Source organism: Equus caballus, chromosome 2 (assembly GCF_041296265.1).
Source record: "Equus caballus isolate H_3958 breed thoroughbred chromosome 2, TB-T2T, whole genome shotgun sequence".
Taxonomy (NCBI): Eukaryota; Metazoa; Chordata; class Mammalia; order Perissodactyla; family Equidae; genus Equus; species Equus caballus.
The window spans coordinates 40113939-40138827 of NC_091685.1; the positions used below are offsets into that span (position 1 = coordinate 40113939).

The 24889-nt window shown below is 50.8% G+C and overlaps 1 protein-coding gene across 5 annotated transcripts in view; it reads right to left on the minus strand.

Moving 5' to 3' along the window:
- Positions 1–24889, minus strand: part of DISP3 (dispatched RND transporter family member 3) — a 72908-nt gene that overhangs the window by 4752 nt on the left and 43267 nt on the right. For 3 of the 5 annotated variants that reach the window (XM_023635798.2, XM_070253593.1, XM_001915116.5), the window contains exons 3-17: positions 24654–24873; positions 15228–15364; positions 14290–14424; positions 13608–13768; positions 12148–12287; positions 11075–11223; positions 10688–10849; positions 9703–9864; positions 7059–7172; positions 6323–6459; positions 4998–5182; positions 2984–3114; positions 2734–2906; positions 1614–1740; positions 909–1054 (exon numbers count right to left, since the gene is read on the minus strand). In XM_023635798.2, coding sequence (XP_023491566.1) covers positions 909–1054; positions 1614–1740; positions 2734–2906; positions 2984–3114; positions 4998–5182; positions 6323–6459; positions 7059–7172; positions 9703–9864; positions 10688–10849; positions 11075–11223; positions 12148–12287; positions 13608–13768; positions 14290–14424; positions 15228–15364; positions 24654–24873 — 2279 coding nt within the window. The remainder of the gene's footprint in view (positions 1–908; positions 1055–1613; positions 1741–2733; positions 2907–2983; positions 3115–4997; positions 5183–6322; positions 6460–7058; positions 7173–9702; positions 9865–10687; positions 10850–11074; positions 11224–12147; positions 12288–13607; positions 13769–14289; positions 14425–15227; positions 15365–24653; positions 24874–24889) is intronic. The other 2 variants (XM_070253600.1, XM_070253602.1) reach the window with 1 other exon arrangement.

Sequence of the window (24889 nt, forward strand, 5' to 3'; positions counted from 1 at the left end):
TCACTGGAGGTTGGCGGCCTGGGTGCTTGTGCAGCGAGTGGCACAGATGGTGGGAAGGACAGCAGGGCCGGGCACCAGAGGAGACTCGGTTTCCACCTGTAACCTTGTCATTCTCATCCTCATTCCCTGACACCTTCACATGATTTCACTGCTGCTTCTGGATGACTGAGGACCGCCAGAGGGAGGGTGGGAATCTGGACCCCGATTCTTTGGAGGAGGAGCTTGAGCCTAAAGGGGATGAGTGACTTGCTCAAGGACACAGAACACACCAGGATCAGAGCTAGGACTGGACCCCATGTCTCAGCACGAGGCAGCAAGGACAGACTTGGCAAGCCTCACAGAGTGACGTGCCAGGGCTGCGAGGACAGCAGGTACCCAGGTCAAGTGCACGTGTGTGTGTGTGTGCGTGTGTGTGCATGTGCACTTGTGTCTCCTTGGGTAGAACCCAGGGAGTGTCAGGGGTGACAGAGGAGGCAGCAAGATGTGTAGATGGCCAGTCCCCTGTCTTCCAAGCTCTCCTGGGGGAGGCCCAGCACAGGGGTCTGTGGCCCAGCACACGGCCCCCACAGTGGCAGAGAGGAGTGCCCTGGTCTTTCACCAGCCCCAGCCCTCCTGCCCAGAAGCTGCAAATTGACACTGACGGGCTGGTGGGGAGTGAGGGTGGTGGGAGCTGGCTGGAGCCTGTGTGGTGGGAAGGGCCCAGCTCTGCAGTCGGATGGCCTGGTTTAGCACGTGATGCTGACACTGATGAGCCCTGTGACAAGGGGCAAGCAATCACCCCTCTCTGGGCCTCAGGATGCCCCTCTGAAGAGCAACCCCTCTGATCTGGGTCAGGGGCTGGGGATCAGAAGTGACACACGTGAGACAAGCACTCTGCACTGTGCCCAGTGGGGCCGCCAGGGGCTCACCGACTCGAAGGCCATGGAGACCCACTGCACGCGGCCTTCCTTGACCCCCACTGCCCCGTGTGACAGCTGCCCCGGGAGCAGGTTGGGCTCGGGCAGCTCCTTGCATTCAGGGTGCAACATCTGCAGGAAGGAGGAGATGCTGTAGCCTGCAGGGAGAGGGGAGAGTGGTGGGTCGGGGTGGGGACCTGGGAAGAGCACCCCTCCCTACCTCATCCCACCTGAGCACAGGTGTCACCCACCTGAGCGTGAGTGTGGGAGGGGCATGCACCCTTCCCCCACCTCCCAGGTTTAAAAAGTGTCTGCAACCATTGGCAATGTCACTTGGAAGCCCACAACACTCATTTGCCATCTGGGTGGATAACGGCATCTTGTGCCACTCAGGGAGAACCCTGCATGACCTCACCAGGTTATTTGTGGGCCAGCCCCCGCCTACCCCGCTCCCAATTTGGAAAAGCCACTCCTGCAGGTGCGCCCACACACACCGCACAATTCCCCCCACACGTGCACCTCTGTGTCAGCTCACATTCACGCACAAGCCTACTCTCATCTGGAAGATTCACACACCCCCAGTGTGGACACACTCAAGTGTAGAGGCATGTCTGCAGATACATCCACTTGACAGGTGCGAGCATCCACGGGGCCGCCCACCCGTGGACCCTGGCCTCCCCAGTCCGTCCTCCCTCAGGAGCTAGATCCCCTACACACCTGAGGGCAGGCACTGGGCCCCGCCCGGCTTCACCAGCTCTGAGTTCCCCGCGATGGCCTTGCAGAGTCGGCACAGGTGCCCAACTTCTTTGAAAAGGTCAAAGCTGCTGTCATAGATGACGCTGCCCTTTCCCAAGGAGACACGAGCCGGCATGGCCACTCAGTGAGTCGGGAACCCAGTCCTGGGTCCCGCCCCTGGGGAGGAACCTCCGCAGCTCCCGCTACCATCCTGCCATCGTCACCATCACATTGGCGCCCTCTGCCTGGCGGCTCGCGGTCCCCACCCGCCCACTCTGCCCTGGCCCACCAGCACTCTCTGCTCCCATCGCTGCCCGCCTGCACAGGCCCCAGGGTCTCACCTCCTCGTTTTTACTCACGACGCTCTCCCCGGGGCTCCTTCTTCCTTCTCTCCCTCTGCACAGCCAAATCCTACCTGTCCTCCAGCATCTGCCTGTCTCCTCCCGGCCTCCCCACCCCTCTGAACACCTGGGGACTCGTGGTCTGGACTCAACAGATGGATCTCCTCCCACTCCACCTGCTCCTGAATTACTTCGTGTCTGAAGTCCCATACTCCCAGCTGGACTGACTTCTCAACGCAGGGGTTATGGCCGCTCCTACGTCCAAGGTCCTTCCTACCACATGCTCAGCACCCATCATGTGCCAGGCACACCCCTAGCCCCAGCTCAGTCAGTTCCTCTCCCTTCAAATGCCCGAGAGCCCAGCACAGGGTGCAGACGTGTATAAGGGAGGCAGATCCCACAGGGCCGGGGACACCACGGCTGAGGACAAAGCAAGGGCTGTGGGCACAGGGAAGAGCCTCCTGCAGAAGGAAGGGGGCAGGGGAGTGTTACACACCTGCACTTCCCTCATCCCTGTTCCAGCCCGTAATGGTGAGGCCAGCCAGCTAAGGCCCCAAAATGTACCTAGAGTCCTGGGTGATGCTAAGAACTCAACCTTGCCCAGTCCTGGCAAGAAACGCTGCCCCAGTGGCCCATGGGGTCCTGTCTGGGCTGGGTGAACCGTCAAGGAGCCAAGAGGATGTGTATGAGCTGGGCTGGTGGCCCCCAGGCTGGTACTTGCTCCGGTCCCTCTGGCATCTGCCCACAGTGGGCACACATACCGGGTCTCTGATGACATGGTTGTCCATTTGCCGTGTGCGGTTGATGCCAATAATGCCAAAGACCACAAAGACCATGGCCCCTGTATCCACCAGTGGCCGCACTGCTGGCTTCCCGCAGCCTGTGTTCACGCAGGGGTTGAAGCCGAAGGTGGCCGACAGGCGGGACCTGGGCACTGCAGAGGGAGTCACATCTGTAGGGGAAGGCGAGGCCCAGACTCCCGCGGCCCCACCGCAGCCTCCGCGCATGTACCTTTCTCACTGGGCACGTAGAAGAAGCCTTTGGTCGGCCCGTCGGGGCTGGAGCTGAGTAGGCAGCCGGGGGGTGCCACGCACACGCGCCCGTGGAAGGGGGGCTTGTGAGACTGGGCAAAGTACAGTTTCCTGTGGAGGCAAGGGGGACCGGGACTGAGGCCGGGAAGGTCAGGAGGAGCCAGGGAGGTGAGGAAAGCGCAGCCACGTGCAGGGGCTGGGAGAGTGCAGGGCAGGGACCCCAGCTCCCCAAGCAAAGGGCCTGGGTCTCATGTTGGGGGCTGGGTTTGGAGGCTGGTTTTAGCCCTGCCCCTGCCGAGGCCCACCATACGTGCCCGCTCAAGCCCTTCCCCTCCAGGCCTGTCTCTCGGCCTGTGGCAGGAGGCGTGGAGGAGACCCACAGTTCCCAAACTGCCCTCCAGGAGGCGAAAGAGTTCACAGAAGAGCCTCAGGGCCGGCCTTGGGGGTCCCTGCTCAGAAGCCCCCTGCCCCACCCAATGTGAACAGTTACTGAGCCTCAAGATTCTGTTTGAAGAAAAGATTCTGTGATCAGCTTGTTCACCACTGGACCTGATGTAGCTCAAGTTTCTTTCTAGAATGTTCTAAGCTCATCCAGGCAGCCTGGCCTTGGTTGCTGTTATGTATGTACAGAGCAAGCCCAGCCCTGATGCACCAGGCTAGAAGGGCCCAGCGAGACGGTCTTGGTCACCTCCCAGCCTCCACGCTACGCCCCTCCGCCTCAGGTGGAGTTCGGCTTCACGTGGGTGCTCAACGCCCTGAGGTCAGGCCCTGTCAGACCACAGCCCCACATGTCACCAGTGCAGGGCCCCGCACTGCCGTGCTCCAGAATCTGGCAGCCCGGCTGTCTTCTAGAGCACGTAACGTCATTTGTAATGACGCTGCGGTTGACTTGTTAGCTGCTGTCTCCGCTTGTCAGCCCGAGGGCAGGAGCCACATCTGTCTTGTTTCCCACCGCATCCCCAGCACTAGCAGGGTGCCGGCACACAGTCGGGGTCCAGTGTTTGTTAAATGAATGAACGGATGAAAGAGCAGACCCTCAGCTAACGTGGCCTCACTGGATAAATGAGTGTAGGGTCCTGTGCAGACCACGTGGGATAAAACCTCGGAAAGACAACCCAGCTGGCCTGCAGACCCCCCAAGGCACAGAATGCAGTCACCCGTTAAGGTTTCTGGGGCACTTACTCCATGCCAGGCGCTAGGCGGGGCTTGAATATACAGTAGGTAAATACCACAGACACAGTCTGTCTCCTGTTAACTTACAGTCTAAGGAAGGGGGATGTTAAACAAACATTTTCGGAATTAATGATCTCTATCAGGAGTGTGGCTAGTGCCTTGGAGAGGAAGCTCAGAGTGGACTAATTCATTCACTCAGCACGTGTTGCCTGAGCATCTGCTTTGTGCCAGACACAGTGCTGGGGGCTGGGGTACAGCGTGGAACAGTCAGAGTGCCCACTGCAGGATGCCTGTGTGCTCCCGGCGGAGGCAGGTGCTAAGCCAGCAGCTCAGTACGATTCCCAGAGGGGATGGGGCCAGAAAGACAGCAGCAGCATGATATACCGAGAGAGACCAGGCGCGCGTGCTTTATCCGGGGAGGGAGTTCTGGTCAGGGACAGCCTCTCCCAGGATGGGACGTTTCGGTAGAGACCCGAATCTTGAGAAGAAGTCAACCACACAAGGAGCTGGGGAAGAGCATTCTAGGCAGAGGGAATGGCAGATGCAAAGGCCCTGAGGTGGGAACTGCTTGGCATGCTGAGGAACAGCGAGATGACCACTGTGTCTCTTGCAGAGCCACCAAGAGGGAGAGCGGCAGCTATGGGAGCAGATCGTGGCCTGTCATCTTTGCAGTGTTCCCCACGCCCTGTCCCGGGCAGAGAAATACCTGAACAGATGTGTAGGAATGGACAGGGGTATCTTAAAGGGGCCTGCTGGCATCTCCTGTGTGAGAGCGTGGGGGCGGGGCAAACGGCCGGCGGGCGGGGCTGGAAGGTGGTTACCGGGTGTGCTGCTGCTCCTTGGCGGCCACGTAGAAGCTGAAGTCAAACTTCCAGCCCCGCTTGGCATCGCAGGCCAGGGTCGTCACCATCCACTTGCGGGAGGGGCTCGCCGCCTGGAGCAGCCCTACTGTAGACATACAAGCGGTCAGCTTCCGGGTGAAGTTACCAAAAGGCGCTCTATACACCTAAGCAGTGGGTCGACAGAGACAAGACACGTGGCTCCGGAGGCTGCCTCGGCCTGGGCGGCCTCAGGCTCCGGCCCCTCCCTCCTAGGTGGACCCGCCCTGACCCAGCTCCAGAGTGGGGAACAGAGCCCTGGGCGGAGGCTCAGGAGGCCTGGGTTCGAGTCTGAAGATGGAACAAGTCCTCCCCGCCCTCTCTCAGCCTCAGTCTTTCCTCCCACTGAGCATCTGTTCCATGCCCGGCCCTGAGGGGGCCTCAGAGGATCAGCCGTGAGCAGACGGGCTTGGTCCCCGTCCTCATGGAGCTGCCAGTTACGACGGCCTCAGACTCTAAGGGCAACAAATTAAATGATGGGGATGATAAGACGCAGGATAAAGAGGCAAGGGAGGAGGGCACGGAGCAGGCAGCCAGCACAGGGCTCTACGAGGAGACGGCATCTACTCTGAGAACTGAATGGGGTGTCAGCCTTGCATTAAGCTGGAAGGAAAGCTTCCTAGGCAGTGGGAACAGCAGCGCAGAGGCTCAGCCTCAGGAAATGCCTCAGACACTTCATCCTTCAAATGGAAATGCAAATTCTGAACAAACGAGTTGATTCGTGTAACTGTCACCCTGGAGGGTGTAACACGTTAAAGAAACAAACGATTCCTGTGAGGGGAAAACTGGAGGCCTGGGTTGGCCTTCGGAGGCTCTCTTCTGGGGTGCTGGGGGAGCTGCCAAGAACAACAATGTAACTAATGGCTGCCATTTACTGAGCACTTTCTACATCCCAGATGTTATGTCCTACCCACAGGCCTCCCCGCCTGTACCTCCCACCACCCCGGCTGGTACTTTTCACGTCTCCATTTCATAGATGAGGAAACTGAGGCTCAGAGAGATTAACTAATCTGCCCAAAGATACTCAGATTATAAATGGCAGAGCCAGGACTCGAACCCAGGTCTGGCTGACTGGGAAGCCCAGCCCTCACACTGTGCAGGTCCCTGCCGCAGACCTGGCTGACGGCAGGACGGGGTCCTCCTCTGTCTGCAGCAGCTCCATCCTCAGGCCCAGCCTCCCCCTCCTTCCTTGGCCAGTGACCACCAGTGCGGCATTGAGGGCCCCTCCCCTGGCGGTGGCAGCTCACTTCACAACAGCCCAGGCTCACCTGGAAGGAGGGCACCTCCCCGTCCCCGGGGGACACAATCTGCCAAGGGGCCGGCAGGCTGGCGTTGAGGGAGAACCTGTAGACGGCCGGGTGGCCTTTACTCTTCACCTTGGAGATGTACACGGTGCCTGGCGAGTCTAGGGGACAAACGAGGATGGAGGAGGGGTGGACGGTCACCTTGACTGGCTTCCCCTGACTTGGAACAGCCCACCCTCTGCTCTGTTGACTGAGGAGCTGAGCCCTGACCTTGGGGGAGCTGAGCCAACGATGGAGAGCACAGTATCAACAGTGGGGCTGGTGCTGGTAATGACAATGGTGGGCACAGAGGGGGCGACAAGGACATACAGAACAGCATCCCACCTCTGATGGAGAGCCCAGCAGAGATAAACCTGCCTTCAGTGCTCAGGACGCCCCTGCCCTCCCCCAGATATTCAGGATGGATTTGGTGCACGGGGCAGGTTCATGGCGCACCACAGGCCAGGCTGGGGTGGTGGCAGGAAGGGATCCCACTGTTCTGCCCAGGGAGAGCTGGTGGGATGGTGGGTGAGGGACCTGAATACACCCTGAGTTCACCCCCCAACCAACCATTCCACAGTGACCCAGGAACACAGGCTCTTGTTCTCGCAGGAGAACCAAAGAAGGAATTTAATCTGCTTTCCCCACAGGGCACCACACCCTGGCACCAGGCAGGCTCTCCCGACACCCTCACCCCAGACAGACCATACTTGCCACTGACCCTGTGGGGCGGCCTCAGGCCGGCTGGCCCAGGAGACCCCTGGGCCCCGCTTCTTCTTCTCCAGGGACGTCCGGATGTTGTTCTGCAGGCTGTGGGGCTTCTCCTGGAACAGACCTACCACCCCAGCCATGTCAGGGACAACAGGGCCTCCCTGGCTGGGCCCAGCCAAGGGAGAGCAGAGGCTGGGATGGGTGACAACCCCAGAGACAGGGGCCCCGGGGTCCTCAGCTTGGGGAAGTGAGGGGGTGTCAGGGGTCTGAAAGAAGCTAGATGGAACTAAAAAAAAAAACATCAAATAATGAATTTACAGGAAACTTAAGGCAAAAGGCATCTGCCAGCCAGAGAAAGACACTCTGCAGCTTTCCCTACTCATCTTCGCTGAGCCTCACTCTCCTCGTGGGTCACACGGGATGACACCATACTCCACAGGGGGTGGCCAAGGGACCAAAGGGGATGCTGTATCTCATGCACTGAGTAATCATGTGTCCGGCGCATGATCAACGCTCACTAAACAGGAGCATCACACATGGAATGTTATCAACTAGCTGAGATGATGGGAGACATTCCTGCTTTGTGCCAAGCACTGTGGATTAACGAGAAATTTTACACCTTCAAAAACTTAATTCTCACGATAATCCTAGAAGTCATTCTTTTTTTTTTTTTTTTTAAAGATTTTATTTTTTTCCCCTTTTTCTCCCCAAAGCCCCCTGGTACATAGTTGTATATTCTTTGTTGTGGGTCCTTTTTTTTAGTTGTGGCATGTGGGACGCTGCCTCAGCGTGGTCTGATGAGCAGTGCCATGTAAAGCCCCCTGGTACATAGTTGTATATTCTTTGTTGTGGGTCCTTTTAGTTGTGGCATGTGGGACGCTGCCTCAGCGTGGTCTGATGAGCAGTGCCATGTCCGCGCCCAGGATTCGAACCAACGAAACACTGGGCCGCCTGCAGCGGAGCGTGCGAACTTAACCACTTGGCCACGGGGCCAGCCCCAAAGAGTGGTTTTTTTTTTGTTTGTTTTTGTTTTTTTTTTTTGGAGGAAGATTAGCCCTCAGCTAACTACTGCCAGTCCTCCTCTTTTTGCTGAGGAAGCCTGGCTCTGAGCTAACATCCGTGCCCATCTTCCTCTAGTTTATACGTGGGACGCCTACCACAGCATGGCTGCCAAGCAGTGCCATGTCCGCACCCGGGATCCGAACCAGCGAACCCCGGGCCGCCGAGAAGCGGAACGTGCGAACTTAACCGCTGCGCCACCGGGCCGGCCCCCCTAGAAGTCATTCTTATTAACCCCTTTGGACAGAGGAGAGAGCGGAGGTTCAGGGAGGCTGGGTGACCTGGAGAGGAAGTGAGAGGCGGAGCCCCATCAAGATCCCATCTTGTCTGCCCCTAAAGCCGAAGCTCTTTTTGCTACAACACGCAGGGGTCCCTGTAAGAGGCAGTTCAGAGCTGAGATGCAAGGGCTAGGGCTGGCCTCTGGCCAGGGTCCTGGCCCTTCTCCAGAGAATCCCAGGAACTTAGGGGTTTGTCCTGGGGTTTGTCCATCTGTGAAATGGGAGCTGATGTGGCTTTTTGCCTCCAGGCTCTGAGAGATGGCAGGAGGCCTGTAGCAGCAGTGATAATGGAGTGTAATTCGTATGCCCAGGCAGGCGGGGAGGGGAGCTGGGCCGTGACTGGGGCTGTGGTGGGGCTGGCTCCAATCTAGGAGGGTGTCTTCAGGCACCTCTCTGAGCTGTGGTCGATTATCATGCATTCGGTGCATCCGGCCAATGCCATTACCGGGGGAAGGCCAGGTTAACCCGAACACCGCCCTAATTAAATGAAGGCAATTACAGCAGTCAGCGGATCTTCTCCCGGGAGCTGGGAGCACTCACCGAAGCATCTTCTCATTTGGTTTCTAACTGCCCTGGCAAAGCTGTATGACCTTGGGCCGACTTCCCACGTCCCAACCCCAGCCTCAGGCTCCCCTCTGTAAAATGAGGGCCTGGACCAGACTACCTCCAAGGCAAGGAGATATCTTTCTCTCCCCTCCTCACTCATTCCCCATACCCACTCTGTCATCCCCCACCCAACCATTCCACAGACTCCTCACCTTAGCCCACCAGGCCCTGGCCCAGCCCACCTCGCTAGCCTTAGCTCCTGCACCTGTCTCTCTCAAACCTGGCCTTGGTCTTGCCCACCTCTGATGCTTCCCTCTGCCTAGAGTCCTTCCCTTCTCCCCCCCGCCAGCCTGGCTAACCCCTTCCCTTTTCTTCTCCCTCCCACAGCCTGGTTAACTCCTTCCCATTCTTCGAGTCTCTGCTTAGACAGTACCTCCTCCAGGAAGCCTTCCATGATGCTGTGTTCCCTGGGTACCCTGTTCTTCCTCCATCTCAGCTCAGATCTACTACAACAACGGCCCCTAGCAGTGGAGTGAACTCCCTGAGGTTGGGAAGCCTGTCCTGCCTACTGTGGTCTCCCCTGCACCAGCATCGCTGGCACCCAGTAGTTGTTTAAAGAAACGAGGGAGCTCTGAGGCAGAGAAGTGAGTGATGTGCTGAGGTCACGCAGTGATGGGGGGCCTGGATGTCGCACCTCTCGGGCCAACAGTTTTGAGACCTGGACTTCACAGAGAGCAGGGCCCACGGGGATCCCTGGCTGGAAACCCTCACCTGAACAGGTGATACAGGAGATGCCCTCAGCGCTCAGGTTGTACTTGAGGTCCAGCAGCACCTGGATGTTGGTATCGGGCCGGAAGAGCACGGGGGCGCGGCTGGCGGGGCGGAGTCGGCTGGCGAACACCAGGGACAGGATGAGGATGGAGACAAAGAGCCCTGCGAGGAAAGGACGCCACACCAGGCGGGGCTGGGGCCCAGGCGGCACATTCACAGTCGGGGCCTCCAGAGCCCTGGGAAAGAGTTGCTCCCTTTATGGGAGAGGAGCATCCCGAGGGAGTGGGCAGAGGCCTGGCCTGTGGGTGAAGCTTGCTGGCCTCAGTCCTCCAGGGGCAGGGGTTGGCTATTATGTGTGTCGCTTGGGGGTGAGACCATAAGCTATGAGCTCATACTCCTGGACAAGAACCAGTACCATCTTAGAGCACTCAACAGTTTATAAAGAGCTAGCATATCCACTTGAGTGCATGCAATCCTCAACACTGTCGACGAGGACGAGGATAACAGCACTTCAGGTTTAGTGACCACTGACTGCGTGCCATGCACTATGGCATTCCTTCTACTGCCTTATTAGATCAACCCTATTCTAATCCTCAGTTATAGGATAGGAAACTGAGGCTCCGACTGACACAGCCAAGCTCACACAGCTAGGATGGGGTAGAATGAGGATTCCAACGCAGCCAAGCTGGTCTAACTGCAGAGCCCGAGCATAAAGCACGCCGTCCGACCGCCCGGCACGATGCCTGTGACATCGCAGGTGCGCAAGGAGCAACGGCTACAGCGGGGCCAGCTTCACTCACAGGGAGGAGGTGAGGCTCGGAGAGAGGGAGGGACGCCAACCCCGTCTCTGACCTCCCGTTCATTTGCAGGAGGCAGGTGGGCTCCCAAAGCCTTCATGTTCTTTTGGGGGTGTCTGTCCCCCATGGCTCAGGCACTGGGGAGAAGCTGCGAGACAGGGGGGAAGGAGGGTGGGGAGCCCACTTACCCACAATCACCCAGCGGCTCTTGATGGCTGACCACAGGACCCAGTGGTGCAGCAGCTCCTGCAGCTGAGCAATGAGCTGACCCCGGCTGCCCCTGTCAGGGGCTGGTTGCAGGCCCTCGGGGGGCACAGACACCAGGGACACGTCTCCCAGCTCCAGCGACACTGCCAGGGTAGAGCAGAGGCCCATCAGAGGCCTGGCCCAGACTGGGTCAAAGTCCATCCTGGTCTCCGCCCTCTCCAGGGAAGCCCGAATGCTTGATGGGCATCCCCACTGGCCCTCAAGACCAGCCTGTCCTCAGACCTCAGCTTGTCAAGGGTCCCCTCCCCCGGCAGGGGCAGCCCCTGGGTCTTGCCGGGTCAGCAGGGCGGGCCTGTGCCAGCTCTCACCTGGCTCCTCCTCTACATTCAGCAAGGGGATGTCATCGTCCAGGTAGGGCATGGGGCCCTGCGCAGGGCTGCCCCCAGCCCGCTCGGGAGCTGCAAACACGTCCCCAGGGAAGTGCAGCGAGTTCTTGTGGCCACACTTCTGGTGGCAGCTATGGAGAAAGGGGGAGAGCAGTGACCCCCGAGGCTCCTGGGTGTCCAGGGAGGGCGGGGCGAGGCCCCAGCTGCCACAGGAACTCAGCGATCACACCGCATTGATGTCCACAGGACCCCCATCACAGGCTTCCAGGAGCCTGCTGCCTGATTTCTTTCCAGTGCCATCTCCCCCAGGGCCCTCAGGGCCACTCTTCCTCTGGGGAGACAAATGGTGACAGCAGCCATTACCTGGGGAGAGGGGACCCCTGACATCCCTGCCTTTGTGCACCCTGGCCCAAGCCCAGGCACTCTCCATCATCCCTCAGCGCTCCCAGCCCCAGGCAGCTGCCCAGGCCTGATGCCACTGGCCCTTCCCCTCTCCTCACCTTCCCCGACTACCTGGCCCACAAGACCCCAACCCCTTGACCTCCAGCAGCAACTCTGGACTGATCCGTTCAACTCTGCACATGGCTCACTGACTGTAAATATTGTTTCTCCACCAAGACAAGAACCCTGAGGACACTTAACACGGCAGCTAAGAGCGTGAGATCGGGAGTCAGATGAAAGCTGCCCAGCCTCCCTAAGCCTGTGTTTCCTCGTCTGTAAAATGGGCAAAATCAGAGAACCCAGCTCCCAGGGTCCTTGCGGAGGTCGGGGTGGGGGGGGCAGTGATAAGACCTCGTACAGAAGCACGCGGCCCACCTCCTGGTAAGTAGCAGGAGATCACAAATGGGAACTGCTGGACAGGATCCTCTTCTCCTTTCCTTGGTCCCCAGGAGGGCCCCGCACAGGACATATGGACATACAGGGCATACGGAAGTTGCTCAAGACAGAACCACAAAGCTTTCGGAGGGGAAGGTGATGTGCTGAGGGGCCCTGGGGACCTGGGACGGACACTCAGCGAGAGGAGGACACGGCCCCTCCACCTCCGCCCGGCTCACCTGGTCTGGCAGGCGCTCTCCAGCGGCGCCATGTAAAGGCTCCAGATGCCCAGGGCAGCGGGCATGGTGAAGAGCACGGCCAGCCAGCAGCAGGACACAATGAGAGACATGAAGAGCCCAAAGTCGTGGACGGCCGGGATCTGGTGACAGAGAGTAGGGGTGATGTGGGGTCAGGCCTGGAGCCCAGGGCGCCTGAGGTCTCTGCAGCCAAAGGCACTTAGGACCCCAGAGCACTCCCAGCATGCAGCAGGACAAGGAGGCCCAGGCTGCAGACAGGGCAGACACTGGCCCAGGGGGACATCAGAAGCCAAAGGCTGACGCCGCGGAGGAGGGAGAGTCCCACCTCTGCAGCGGAGGTTCTTGTCTACACTGCAGCTTGCTGCCCGGAACAGTGCCTGGCACTGAGCAAGGGCTGGGTAACTGTCATTACGTGAATGACTAGGGGTCAGAGGAAGACACGCCGTCAGACCAGGATATGCGTGAGCGAGGGGAAGGGAGAGAGTGCTGCCACACGGTGGGCACAGGGAGCCTGGGGCCTGGGAGCTGTGTTCCAGAAGTGTCCTGGGTGGGACCTGCGCAGGGATGTGGCATTACGTCAGAAGGAAACTAACAACCAGGCAGACCAGCCTCCACTGTTTGCAAAATACTTTCACAGTCATCTCATTTCAGCCCCTGAATAATCCACTCATAAGGAAAGTGAGGCTCAGAGAGGTTAAACAACCTGTCTAAGGTCACACAGCCAGTAAACGGCAGAGGTGGGATTTGAACCCAGCTCTGCCTGTTTTCTGGATGTGGTTCTCTAGGAAGGCCTGGAAAACCCCACAGCATCTAGTGGTTTCTAAACGGGATTCAGCCCAGGTTATAAAATCTCTCCCAGACATTGGCGGGCTCACTGCTTCAGCTTCTGTCAGCACCAAGGACCTGACCAAACTCAGATCCTTCTCTGGAGCCCAACTCGGAGGCCTGACGGAGCCTGAGGCCAGCGGGAGGAAAGTCAGTGCGAGGGATGACAACGCAGCAGGTGGAAAGAGCTCTGGACCAGCGGAGACTTGGTCAGGCTCACCACTTGGGCAAGTCACTTTACCTCTCTGGGCCTCAGTTTCTGTATCAGGAAAATAGGGATGGTAATTATACCTAAGTCATAAGTACGTCATGAGGACTAAATATGAAAGAGCTTTGGAAACTGCCAAATGCCCTTCAGGGGAGAGCTTGGATTACTATTAATGAGCATCAATAATAAAGACGATTTGTATTATTGTAATTTTCCCATTTGTTAAGTTCTGGCAATGGAGATTAGTAAAAAATAAATAAAATAAAAAGGACTCTAGGGACATGGCGAGTGCCTTGAGGCAAAAGCTGTGTAGCTACCCGAGAAGGGGAGGTGGGAAGAGCAGAGACCAGGGCCAGGTATGCACGGGAGGAACAGGGAGGCCAGGGCGGGGCAGAGTGCCATCTCCAACCTGGGAGAAGACGTTGGCTGCGTAGGCGGCGGCCGTGGTCAGGGAGGTGAAGAAGGTGGCCTTGCCTGCCGTCTGGATGGTGTGGATCATCCGCAGCTGTGGGTCTTCCAGGTGGGTGGCCTGGCGGTAGGTGTTGATGAAGACAAAGACGTCGTCCACACCTGCGGGAGGGAGTCCCGGGCCAGCAGGAGCAGGCTCAGGATCACTCTGCTGTGTCCACGATCAGACCCGACCTGGGCCTAGACCAACCCTGAGAGGCCCTCTGAGAGCTCAGGCTCCAGGGGCGTCCGGCTTCTCAGCTTGGAGTTTGGAAAGACCCCTCTGACCCTGGCCCCACCCACCAAGAATCCAAGCCCCACCCTCATGCTCCCGGGCCCCGCCCCATCCCCAGAACGAGGCCCCTTCTTCCACATCTTAGCCTCCTTCCCACATTTCCTAGACTTTTCCCACCATTTTTGACTTCTACTCAGCACACCTGCCTGTTCCTTCCGCCTCGTGGGGGCTCCACCCACCATATGCTCAGGATTGGCCCACCGCTCAGTCTAGCCTCAAGGCTCCGAGGCCTGACAGGGACTTCGTGGAGCCTCCATGGAAGCCAGGCTTTGCGTCCTGGGAGAAGGCACCTTTTTGGGACAGAGTTCCCAGTGGGAAGCCCATCGCCCCAGCAATGGAGGCAACTCACCAATGCCCACTATCACGAAGGCGGCCACTCCGTTGAGGATGCCCAAGTACTGGATACCAAAGACCACGTGGTACAGGAAGAGTGCCACCAGGCAGCTGAGGCCGATGCTGGCGATTCCGAAGAAGGACAGGAACACTGGGCAGGGCAAGAGGCATAGGGGATAGAGTAGGGGGACCCAGTGGAACCTGACCACAGCTGGGTCCTGCCTCACCCCCACCACCCCCAAGCAGGGTGCCCTTCACCACTCTCTCTGTGCTCAGTACATCTCTCCACCCCCAGAGAAGGGGCTGGGCAGGAACCCAGGTGGCAGATGGGGCCGTCTCTGAATCAGTCAGGTTGTTCATGGGCCTCATCTTTGCGGAACTCACGTCAGGTGCTAGTAGGGAATTTTTATATATTTAACGTGTCACCCCAGTAGACTAGAGGTTCCATGGGCGTAGGAAGTGTGTCTGTGATGTTCATCACTGGTTCCCTGGCACCTTAGAGCAACCAGCACATAGTTGGTGCCCAATTAATATCTGTTACATAGATGAATGAATGTCTTTTCCATTTTGGAAGGTATTACCAATCTCCCATTCACTTGGGCAATAGAGATACCTACTGTATATGCAGCAAGAAGGTGCAAGGGGACATGCAAAGGTGGCAGTAGAAGAGGGAAGTGGGGGACAAAAGGGACCTGGGACTGTAAAAGAGGCCACAGAATAATCCATGAGGAGGTTCCAATAGTCTAGACTCCCCCAAACAAGGTTTTCAACATGAAAAAGATGGTCAAAGGGCAAAAGGTTAAACTATGTGAGGTCCTGGGAGTGGGGGCCCTTAGGTATGGCCCAACCTGGATTATTCCTAGCATTCCTGAGAAGGAAGGCTTTGGCCAGACAGGAGCACACTGGGTGGAAAGGAGTGGCTGGCTCCATGCCAGGTGTTCAGGGCAGCCCTACCTGAGCAGGAGGTGAGAATGTAGACAAGGGCAGCGATGCAGCTGCTGCTAATGAAGGCCAGGAGCATGTCGTTGTTGAAGGTTCTGCGCACCTCATAATCAAAGAGGTCTGTCCCCCCATAGAGAACCTGCACTTTGCTGGGGGAAAGGAGGACACACAGAGAGGAAAGATGGAAGTGGATCAGAGATGGTGGTTAACACTTGAAGGACCAGGAGCTACCCACCTCACCCCTCGCTCTTTACCGTGGCTGTACATTAAAATCACCTGGGGCTTCCAAGAATCCTGCTGTCCAGGCTGTGCTCTGGACAAAATAAATCAGAATTTCCAGGAGTGGAGCTGAATCATCAGTGCTTAAAAGTCTCCCAGGTGATTCAACCATACGGCCGAGGTTGAGACACTGCTCTATACAGACAATAATACATTACAGTCAAATTCTATGTTATCTCTCAATTCTCAGTTATTCACAGCAAAATTCTAAATTCAAACTAGCTTCCACATATTCAGTTTTACACTGCTACTCAGTGAGCATTTAACACAAGTTTAAAACAACTTAAACAAGTTGCTTAACAACAAAAACATAATCAGGCTGGTCAAGTTGAGTTTTGAAATACACACAGGAGTGACAGCTGCTTCCGGCCAAGACGGAGGAACAAGACCAACTCTAGACCTACCCTGCCGGTGAAACGAACAGAAAAATGAGAAAATATGTGAAACAAGACTCTGGACATAAGACAACAAAGGCTGATGATCCTCGAGAGATGAGAAATAAAATGGGCCCTGCAGTTGCCCCGATTTACCACCTTGAGAGTTCCCAGGCCTCTGCACAGCCTAACATATGGATGACTGGACCCCTCAAAGGAGGCTGAAAAGTTTCCAAACTTGATGAAAGCTGTAAACCCACTGATCCAAGAAGCTTGAGCAACAAACTCCAAGCACAAAAACCACAAATGAAACTACACAATACCCATCATAACCAAACTGCTCAAAAACAGTGACCACGAGAAAATCTTAAAAGCAGCCTGAGGAAAAAGGTGCAGACGCACAAAAGAACAAAGGTAAGAGCGACAGCAGACTTCTTGCTGGAAACAATGCACGTGAGAAGCCAATGGAGCATCGTGCTTTACCCACCGGAAAAAAGTCAACCTGGAAAAAAACATATTTCAGAAACAAAGGCAGAATGAAGACTTTCTGAAATATGAAAAATCTGAAAGAATTAATCTCCAGTACACCTGCGCTAGAAGAATGTTAAAGGAAGTCCTTCAAGCAGAAAGAAAATGATGCTAGATGGAAATACGGATCTAGCTGAAGGAACAAAAAGCACTGGAAATGGTAACAACATGAATAAACATGTAAAGTGTTCTTATTACTTATTTAAATCTCTTTAAAATATAAATGGCCATTTAAACAATAATAATAATAACATAGTGTGGGATTTGTAACATTATATAAAAATAAAATGTATGACAACAATAGCATAAAGACCAGGAGGAAAGAAATGGTAGCGTACCAGTGTAAGGACCGTATACTACACATGAAGACATATAACATCATCTGAGGGTACACTGTGATAATTTAAAGTATACCACAAACCCTAAAGCCACCACTAAAATAAATAAAGAGTTATAGCTAAAAAAAACTAACAAAGGAAAGAAAATGGAATAATAAAAAATACTCAATTAGTCCAAATGAAGGCAAAAGAGAGGAAAAGGGGAACAAAGGATATATGGGACAAATAGAAAAAAATAAGATAGACTTAAATCTAGCCGTATTAATAATTGCATTAACTGTAAATGGCCTAATTACTCCAATTAAAAAGCAAAGACAGTTAGACTGGACAAAAAAAAAAAAATCAAGAGCCAGTTGCCTACAAGAAATTCATTTTAAATATAGACACAAATAGATTAAAAGCAAAAGGATAGAAAAAGATATACCATGTTAACACGAATAAAAGCAAGTTGGAGTGGTTATACTAATAAGAAATGAAGTAAATTTCAGAGCAAAGAATATTACTAGGAATAAAGAAGAGAATTTCAAAATGATACAGGGGTCAATTCATCAAGAGTATACAACAATCCTAAATGTTTTTGTACCTATAATAGAGCTTTAAAATACATGAAGCAGGGGCTGGCCCTGTGGCCGAGTGGTTAAGTTCGCGTGCTCTGCTGCTGGCGGCCCAGTGTTTCGTCGGTTCGAACCCTGGGCACGGACATGGTACCACTCATCAAGCCACGCTGAGGTGGCATCCCACATGCCACAACTAGAAGGACCCACAACTAAGAATATACAACTATGTACCTGGGGGCTTTGGGGAGAAAAGGGAAAAAAATAAAATCTTTAAAAAATACATATATATATATATATGAAGCAAAAACTGATAGAAATGAAAAAAGAAATAGGTCCACAATTATAACTGGACATTTCAAAATTCCTTTCTCACCAATTGCTAGAACAATTAGACAGAAAATCAGTAAGGATAAAGAAGACTTGAAAAACACAATCAACCAACTTGACCAAACTGACATTTACAGAACGCCCCACCCAACAACAGTAGAATACACATTCTTTTCAAGTGCACAGGGAACATTTAGCAAGACATACCATATTCTGGACCATAAAACAAGACTCAATACATTTAAAAGGACTTAAGTCATATAAAAGATGTTCTCTGACTACAACGGAATTAAATAAAAAATCAGCCACAAAATGATATCCCAAATATTTGGAAATTAAATAACATATGGGTCAAAAAGAGATCAAAAGGGAAAATAGAAAGTAATTTGAATTGAATGAAAATGAAAACACAACATATAAAAATTTGTGTGGGATGTGCTGTAACAGTACTTAAAGGGAATTTTATAGCAATAAACGCCTATATTAGAAAAGAAGAAAGGCTGCAAATCAAGGACCTCAGCTTCTACTTCTAGGAAGTAGCACAAGAGACAATCACACGTAGAGTAAGCAGAAGAAAGGAAATAATAAAGATCAGAGCAGAAATCAATGAAATAGAAAACAGAAAAACAATAGAGAAAAATCAATGAGATCAAAAGCTAGTTCTTTGAGGAAATCAATAAAATTGATAAACCTTTAGCCAGCCTGATCATGAAAAAGAGAATACACACATGAAAGAGGTGACATCACTACAGTTTCTACAAATATTAAAAAGATAGTAAGGGAATATTATGAATCACTTTATACCAACAAATTTGACAATGGACAAATTTCATGAAAGATTCAAACTACCAAAGGTCATGCAAGAAGAAATAGATAACTTTAATAGCCCTACATATGTGTGTGTGTGTGTGTGTGTGTGTGTGTATTCTTAATTTAATGTGTTGTTCTACCTTCCCATAAAGAAAACTCCAGACTCAGTTTCATTCATGAATTCTATCAAACATCTAAGGAAGAAATAATACCAGTTTTATGCAAACTCTCCAGAACTGAAGAGATGAGAATACTTCCCAACTCATTCTATAATACCAGAATTACCCTGATACCAACATCAGACAAATACATTACAAGAAAACTATAGCCTAATGGCTATCCTGAACATATTGTGCCCATGAACACAGAATATAAACAGAATCTAACACTATATAAAAAGGAAACTATATCACAACCAAGGTAGTGGTTTAGTCCAGGAATGCAAGGTTAGTTTAACACTAACAACTCAAACAATGTAACTGGTCACATGAAACTAAAAAGAAAAACTGCATGAATTCTCTGTAGATACAGAAAAAAATATTTGCAAAGTCCAATATTCATTGCTAATTTTTAAAAAACTATCAGCAAATTAGCAATAGAAGGGAACTTCCTTAATCTGACAAAGGACATCTATAAAAAAAAAAAACCTACATACTTTGGTTAGGAATAAGACAAGGATGTTCACTCTCATCACTTTTATTCAACATTGTACCAGAGGTTCTAGCCAGTGTAATCAGGCAAGAAAAAGAAATAAAAGCCTTCCAAACTGGAAAGGAAGAAATAAACTGTCTTCTTTAGCAGAAGACATGATTAACTATGTAGAAAGTCCAACGGAATCTACCAAAAAACTTCTAGAACTAATAAGGGAGTTAGCGAGGTTACAGGATACAAAATCAATTCTATTTCTATATACTAGCAACTAATAAGCGGAAATTGAAATTTAAGAATAATGTCATGTACAAGTGCATAAAAATATGAAATAGGGATGCATCTGACATAGTCAGATGTACTATGTTCGTGGGTCAGAAGACTCAATATTGTTAAGATGTCAATTCTCCCCAAATTGATCTATGGATCCCACACAATCATAATCAAGATCCTAGCAGAGCTTTTTTTTTTTGGAGAAACAGACAAATTTTAAAATTCATATGGAAATGCAAAGGACTTAGAATAACTAAAACAACTTTGAAAAAGAACAAAGTTGGAGGACTAACAGTTGGACAAGACACAGTATAAAGCAACTGCAATCAAGACAGCGTAGTATTGTCTTGTGCAAATAAAGAAACAGATTGATGGAACAGAATAGAGAGTCCAGAAATAGACCCACACATAGATGGACAATAGATTTTTGTTCTATGGGCAAAGTAAATTCAGTGGAGAACGAATAATGTTTTCAACAAATGATACTGGAATAGACATAAAAAATCTGAATAGACAGTTCACCAGAGAAGATAAATGGATATCAAATAAGTACATAAAAAGATGCTCAACATCACTAATAACTAGGAAAATGCAAATTAAAATCATAATGAGATACCACTACGTGTCTATTAGAATGGCTAAAACTTTTTAAACTGACCAGACCAAGCATTAGGGAGGATGTGGAAGAATTGGAATTCTCATACACTGCTGGTGGGAATGCATAATGGGACAACCAATTCAGAAAACAGTTTGGCAGTTTCTCCAAAAGTTAAATACACATCTCACGTAGGATCCATTCATTCCACTCCTAGGTATTTATCTAAGACAAATCAAAGTATACATCCACACAAAGGCTTGTACATCAATGTTCACAGCAGCTTTACCTGCAATGGTCAATCCTGGAAATAGCCCAAATATCCCTCAGCAGGTAAGTGGATGAACAAAATGTGTCATTTCCATACACTGGAATACTACTCAGCATTTAAAAAGAATAAACTATCAATACACAGATATAAGTCAAAATAATTAGCCTGAGTGAATGAGTTCAATCAAAAGAGTCATAGTATATGATGCCATGGATATAAAACTAGAAAACAAAAACCAATATCCAGTGATAGAAAACAGAAAGTGGTGCCTGGGGTGGGGGTGGGACAGCAAGAAGAGAAAGGATGGAGCGGTTATCAGGGGACATGAGGAAAGTGTTGAGGGTGATGGATGTGTTCACTATCTTGATCGCGGTGAAGGTTTTATGGTGTATACATGTGTCAAAACTAATCACACTGTAAACTCGTAAGTCTACTCAGTTGGTTGTACATCAATTATACCTCAATAAAGCTGTTTAAAAAACCAAACAGGACATTTAGAAACCAAGTAGAAAATACATCTGGATGACCTCCTTTGTTGAGTTAAATGGTTAATTGATCTTTCATTAGAGGAGAAAATGGAAAGTTCAAGCAATTGTGCATTCATTCATTCACTCATTTGTACAGCATGTACAGAGCACCTTCTAGGTTCTAGGTCCTGTCTTAGCTGCTGGCTATAAAAGGACACAGGCCCAAATTTTCACTCTTAGGTATAAAGGAACAGCTTCTGGAAGACCAGTATTCCTGCCCAGAACTACTAAAAAGACAGATAAAATTCAGAAGTCACCTGTTTGATGACAGTAGAGAGTTCCTGAAGCAATCAGAACCAGAGGGCTAAGACTCCAGAAAGGGAAGAACCTAGGAAAGGTAAGCTGCCCTCCTATAGCCATTTTTACCCTGGAGGCATTTGCTGATTCTGTACACAGGCAGAAGGCTGAAAATCTAGGCTGGGAGTCAGATAAACTGGCAGAACCTCAGGTAGAGACTTGCAGACCAGCACAACACATGGGAAGTTTCCCCTTAGCACTTTCGCTGAATACTGGAGCCGTGTGGGGCATGAGGCTAAAAATCTAAAGCAGAAAGCCTCTGAAAAAGCCCGAGTGAATTTTTTTTAGCTGTTTTGAGACACAAAGATTAGAGTTTGGAACTTGTCAGGGGAAGGGGTTCTTCAGAAGACACCAGGTTCTCAGTTGAAAATCCTAGAGAACCAAGAGCAAACTAGAGGCAGGCTGAGACTTTTCAGGGCTGCAAACCAGCCTTGACTCAGGGTAACCACTGGCCGTTTAAGGTGATCAGCCACAACTCTTATCTGCCTAGTGGAGGGAAGGATAAACTTTCTCTGGAGGAAATCACATGATCTGGACCTCTATGTTTTTATACACAATGTTCATCACTCAATAAAAATTACCAGGCATACTCACAGGCAGAACCACATGACCAAAAACCAAATGAAAGGACAGACTACAGAAACAAATGCACAGGTTATCCCATATTGAAAGTTAGCTGATGAGAACTTTAAAAGAATTATAATTAATATGTTTAAGAACAGAGAGGATAATATGGTCAAAATAAATGAAATGATGAAGAATTTCACCAGGATTTAGATCAATAACAAAGATTCAAATGGAAATTCTCAACAGAAAAACACAACATCAACATTAAAATCTTAATAGGCATTAAATGGCAGGTTAGATACAACAGAAGACAGGATTCATGAAATGGCATATCTAAACCAAAACAAAGAAAGACAAAACAGAAAAGAGAAACCTAGAAAAGAGTACTGAAAACACCTGGGACTCATGAAAAGATCCAACATTTGTATGATTTGTATAATTAGAATCCTAAAAGGAAAAGGGACAGAAAAGGAGGTAGAAACAATATTTGAAGAGATAATAATTCCTAAATTATTCCTAAATTCCTAAAACCAATGAAAGTGTTTAACTCATGGATTCAAGAAGTTCTGTGCACCCCAAGCAGAACAAATACAAAGAAAACCCCACCAACATAAATCATAGTAAGACTGGTGAAACCAAAGACAAAGAGAAATGTTCAAAGCATCCAGAAAAACAAAAGACAATTGTTCAGAGGAACAACAAAAGATTTTCCCCTGATTTTTCCACAAAAATGATGGAAGTCAGAACACAATGGATTGACATCTTTATTAAAAGAAAATAACTGTCAATTTATAATTCAATACCAGCAGAAATAGTCTTCAAAAAGGAAAGTAAAATAAGGATGTTTTCTAGGCAAACAAAACAGAATTTATCACCAGCAAATCTGCACTAAAAAAACACTAAAGAGAGTCCTTCAGATACAAGGAAAATGATCCCTGAGGGAAACAAGAAATTGTAGAAAATAATGAAGAGCAAGAGGAAAGATGAATATATGAGCAAATATAGATGGATATGGACTCAGTAAAATAATAATGTAATGTCTTATGGGGTTTAAAATGTATATAGAATGAAAACACAGGCAACAAAATGCAAAAGGCCGAAGGTGCAAAAATGCAATAAACGTGTCCTAAGATTCTAGTATTATCAAGGATGTAGTAAAAGTGATAATTTGTATTATTCTGTAATAAGTCAAGGTGCATGTTGCCATCTCTTGGGTAACCAATAATAGAATAATAAAAAAGATTTTATTAATCCAAAAGAAGGTACTAAAGTCAAGTCTGCTTGTCACCACTCCCATGAAGCTCTGAGGGGAGAGGGGCTTTTTTATCCGGGAGTTTTGCCTCAGCAGCTGAACATATTAGGGAGAGGTAATTGTTGGTAGCAGAAACCCTGAGGATCCTTCTACAGCCAGCCCCTTCCGGCTTGCCCACACAGCCAGTACCTTTCCCTGAGGCACCTCCATCCATCCATCCATCCAACCATCCATTCAGTCCCCAGACAAAGCCCTACTAACGGGTTCCTGGCATGTGCTGGAGGCTAGGCTGACAGAAATGAACCAGAAGCAATCCCAGTCCTCAGCAAACTCACACTCTTTCGGGACATAATTAAACTAGATCTTCCTCAAACTTTAATGTGCGAACAAATCACCAGAAATCCTGTAGGTCTGGGAAAGCCCTTGAGATTCGGCATTTCTAACAAGACCCCAGGACTGCACTTTGAGTGACAAAGAATTCAACAATTAAAATACAGAGTGACAAGCGCTATGAGGAAATTGCAGCTCAGAGAGGTGAAACGGCTCACTGAAACTCCCACTGCGAAGTGGAGGAACTGGGATCTGACCCCAGATATATCTAACTCCAAATCCTGTGTATGCGGTTTCCTGCCTCCCTTAGTGAGAAGGAAGGGGACTGTGGAAGTGGGTAGGGTGGGCATCTAATCCAGCCTCGGGGAAAAGCCACCCACGTTGCATCTTAGTGGACAAATAGGAGTTTGTCTGGCAAAGAAGCAGGGCTGGGAGAAGGCTCCGACCACAGCACCAGGCGGAAAAACACAAAGGATGAGGGTTCTGGATTAGAAAGCCTGGCTTCCAACCTCGTTCCACCACTTGTGAGCTTTATAATTTTGGATAATTTAGTTAAGCCTCAGTTTCCTCTACTGTAAAATGGAGATCATTATAATAGCACCTCCCTCATTGGGTTGATGTGAGAATTAAATGAGATCCTGTATAAAGGGCTTAGAACAGTGCATGGCACACAGTAAGCCCTCCATAAATGTTAGCTCTGATTACTGCAGCAGTTGCTCGATATAACGGATGAGTAATGGAAGGAATGAGGGTATTCAGGCAGAATGATTCGTCTTGCACCCGGGGCTGGCCTCGGCAGCCTGGTCAGGGCAGGAGACTGAAAGGCACTGAAATTATTCCCCAGCAGGACTGACAGATGAACTACCTTGCCCTTTCCTCGGGAGGATGGGTCCAGTTGTGTTCTTAGACGCGCATCCCAAGGCTTGGATGACAACCAAGCACCCACAGCCCCACATCACTTTCACATCTCACAGCTCATTTCCTCCTAGTGACTGCAGAAGGGTGGCAAGACCCATTGCCACTTTTTCTGTAGGGAAACTGAGGCCCAGAGAAGTCAAGTGACTTGCCAACTATCCCCCTGGGTATCAGAGGCAGAGAGGAACTCCTTACTCCCTGGTCAATACTCTTTCCAGAAAGCCGTTTAGTACTATCTCAGGAGAAAATCGATACCCAAGACCTCCAGGGCAAGAGTTCTGGGATTTCCTACGCCCTCCAAAGCTGTCATATTCACTAACCATTAGCACTGATCAAGAAAAGAGGTCTTTCACCTGTCAGAGTGACAGCAAGGAGGTATCCGGCTCTGCCCCCGATTGGGGAAGAAAGACTTCCTAGGGAAGAGGTTTCAGGAAAGGGGATCTGGGATTTATAAGAAAGAAGCACCTGGAAACCAATTCTCTACGCTAATACAGCCCTTTCCTGGTACACACAAGAGCAGGCACATACTGGGTGTGGCTGGACCTCCTACCTAGTAGACTGCTTGGCCAGCATGGCCACATAGGTAACCACGAAGCTCTGAAACTTGGCCCGCTGCTCCTCCCAGCGATCGTCCACCGAGTAGTAGTTGGGCAGAGGTGCTCCAAACAGGATCTCGCTGCGCAGGAGGGAGCTCTTGAGGTTTTCTGCGGAGAGGCCCTCGTCCACGTACCAGTAGAACTCAGGGTGAGTCATGGCCAGCTCAAGGGAGCCTGTAGGGGTGGAGGC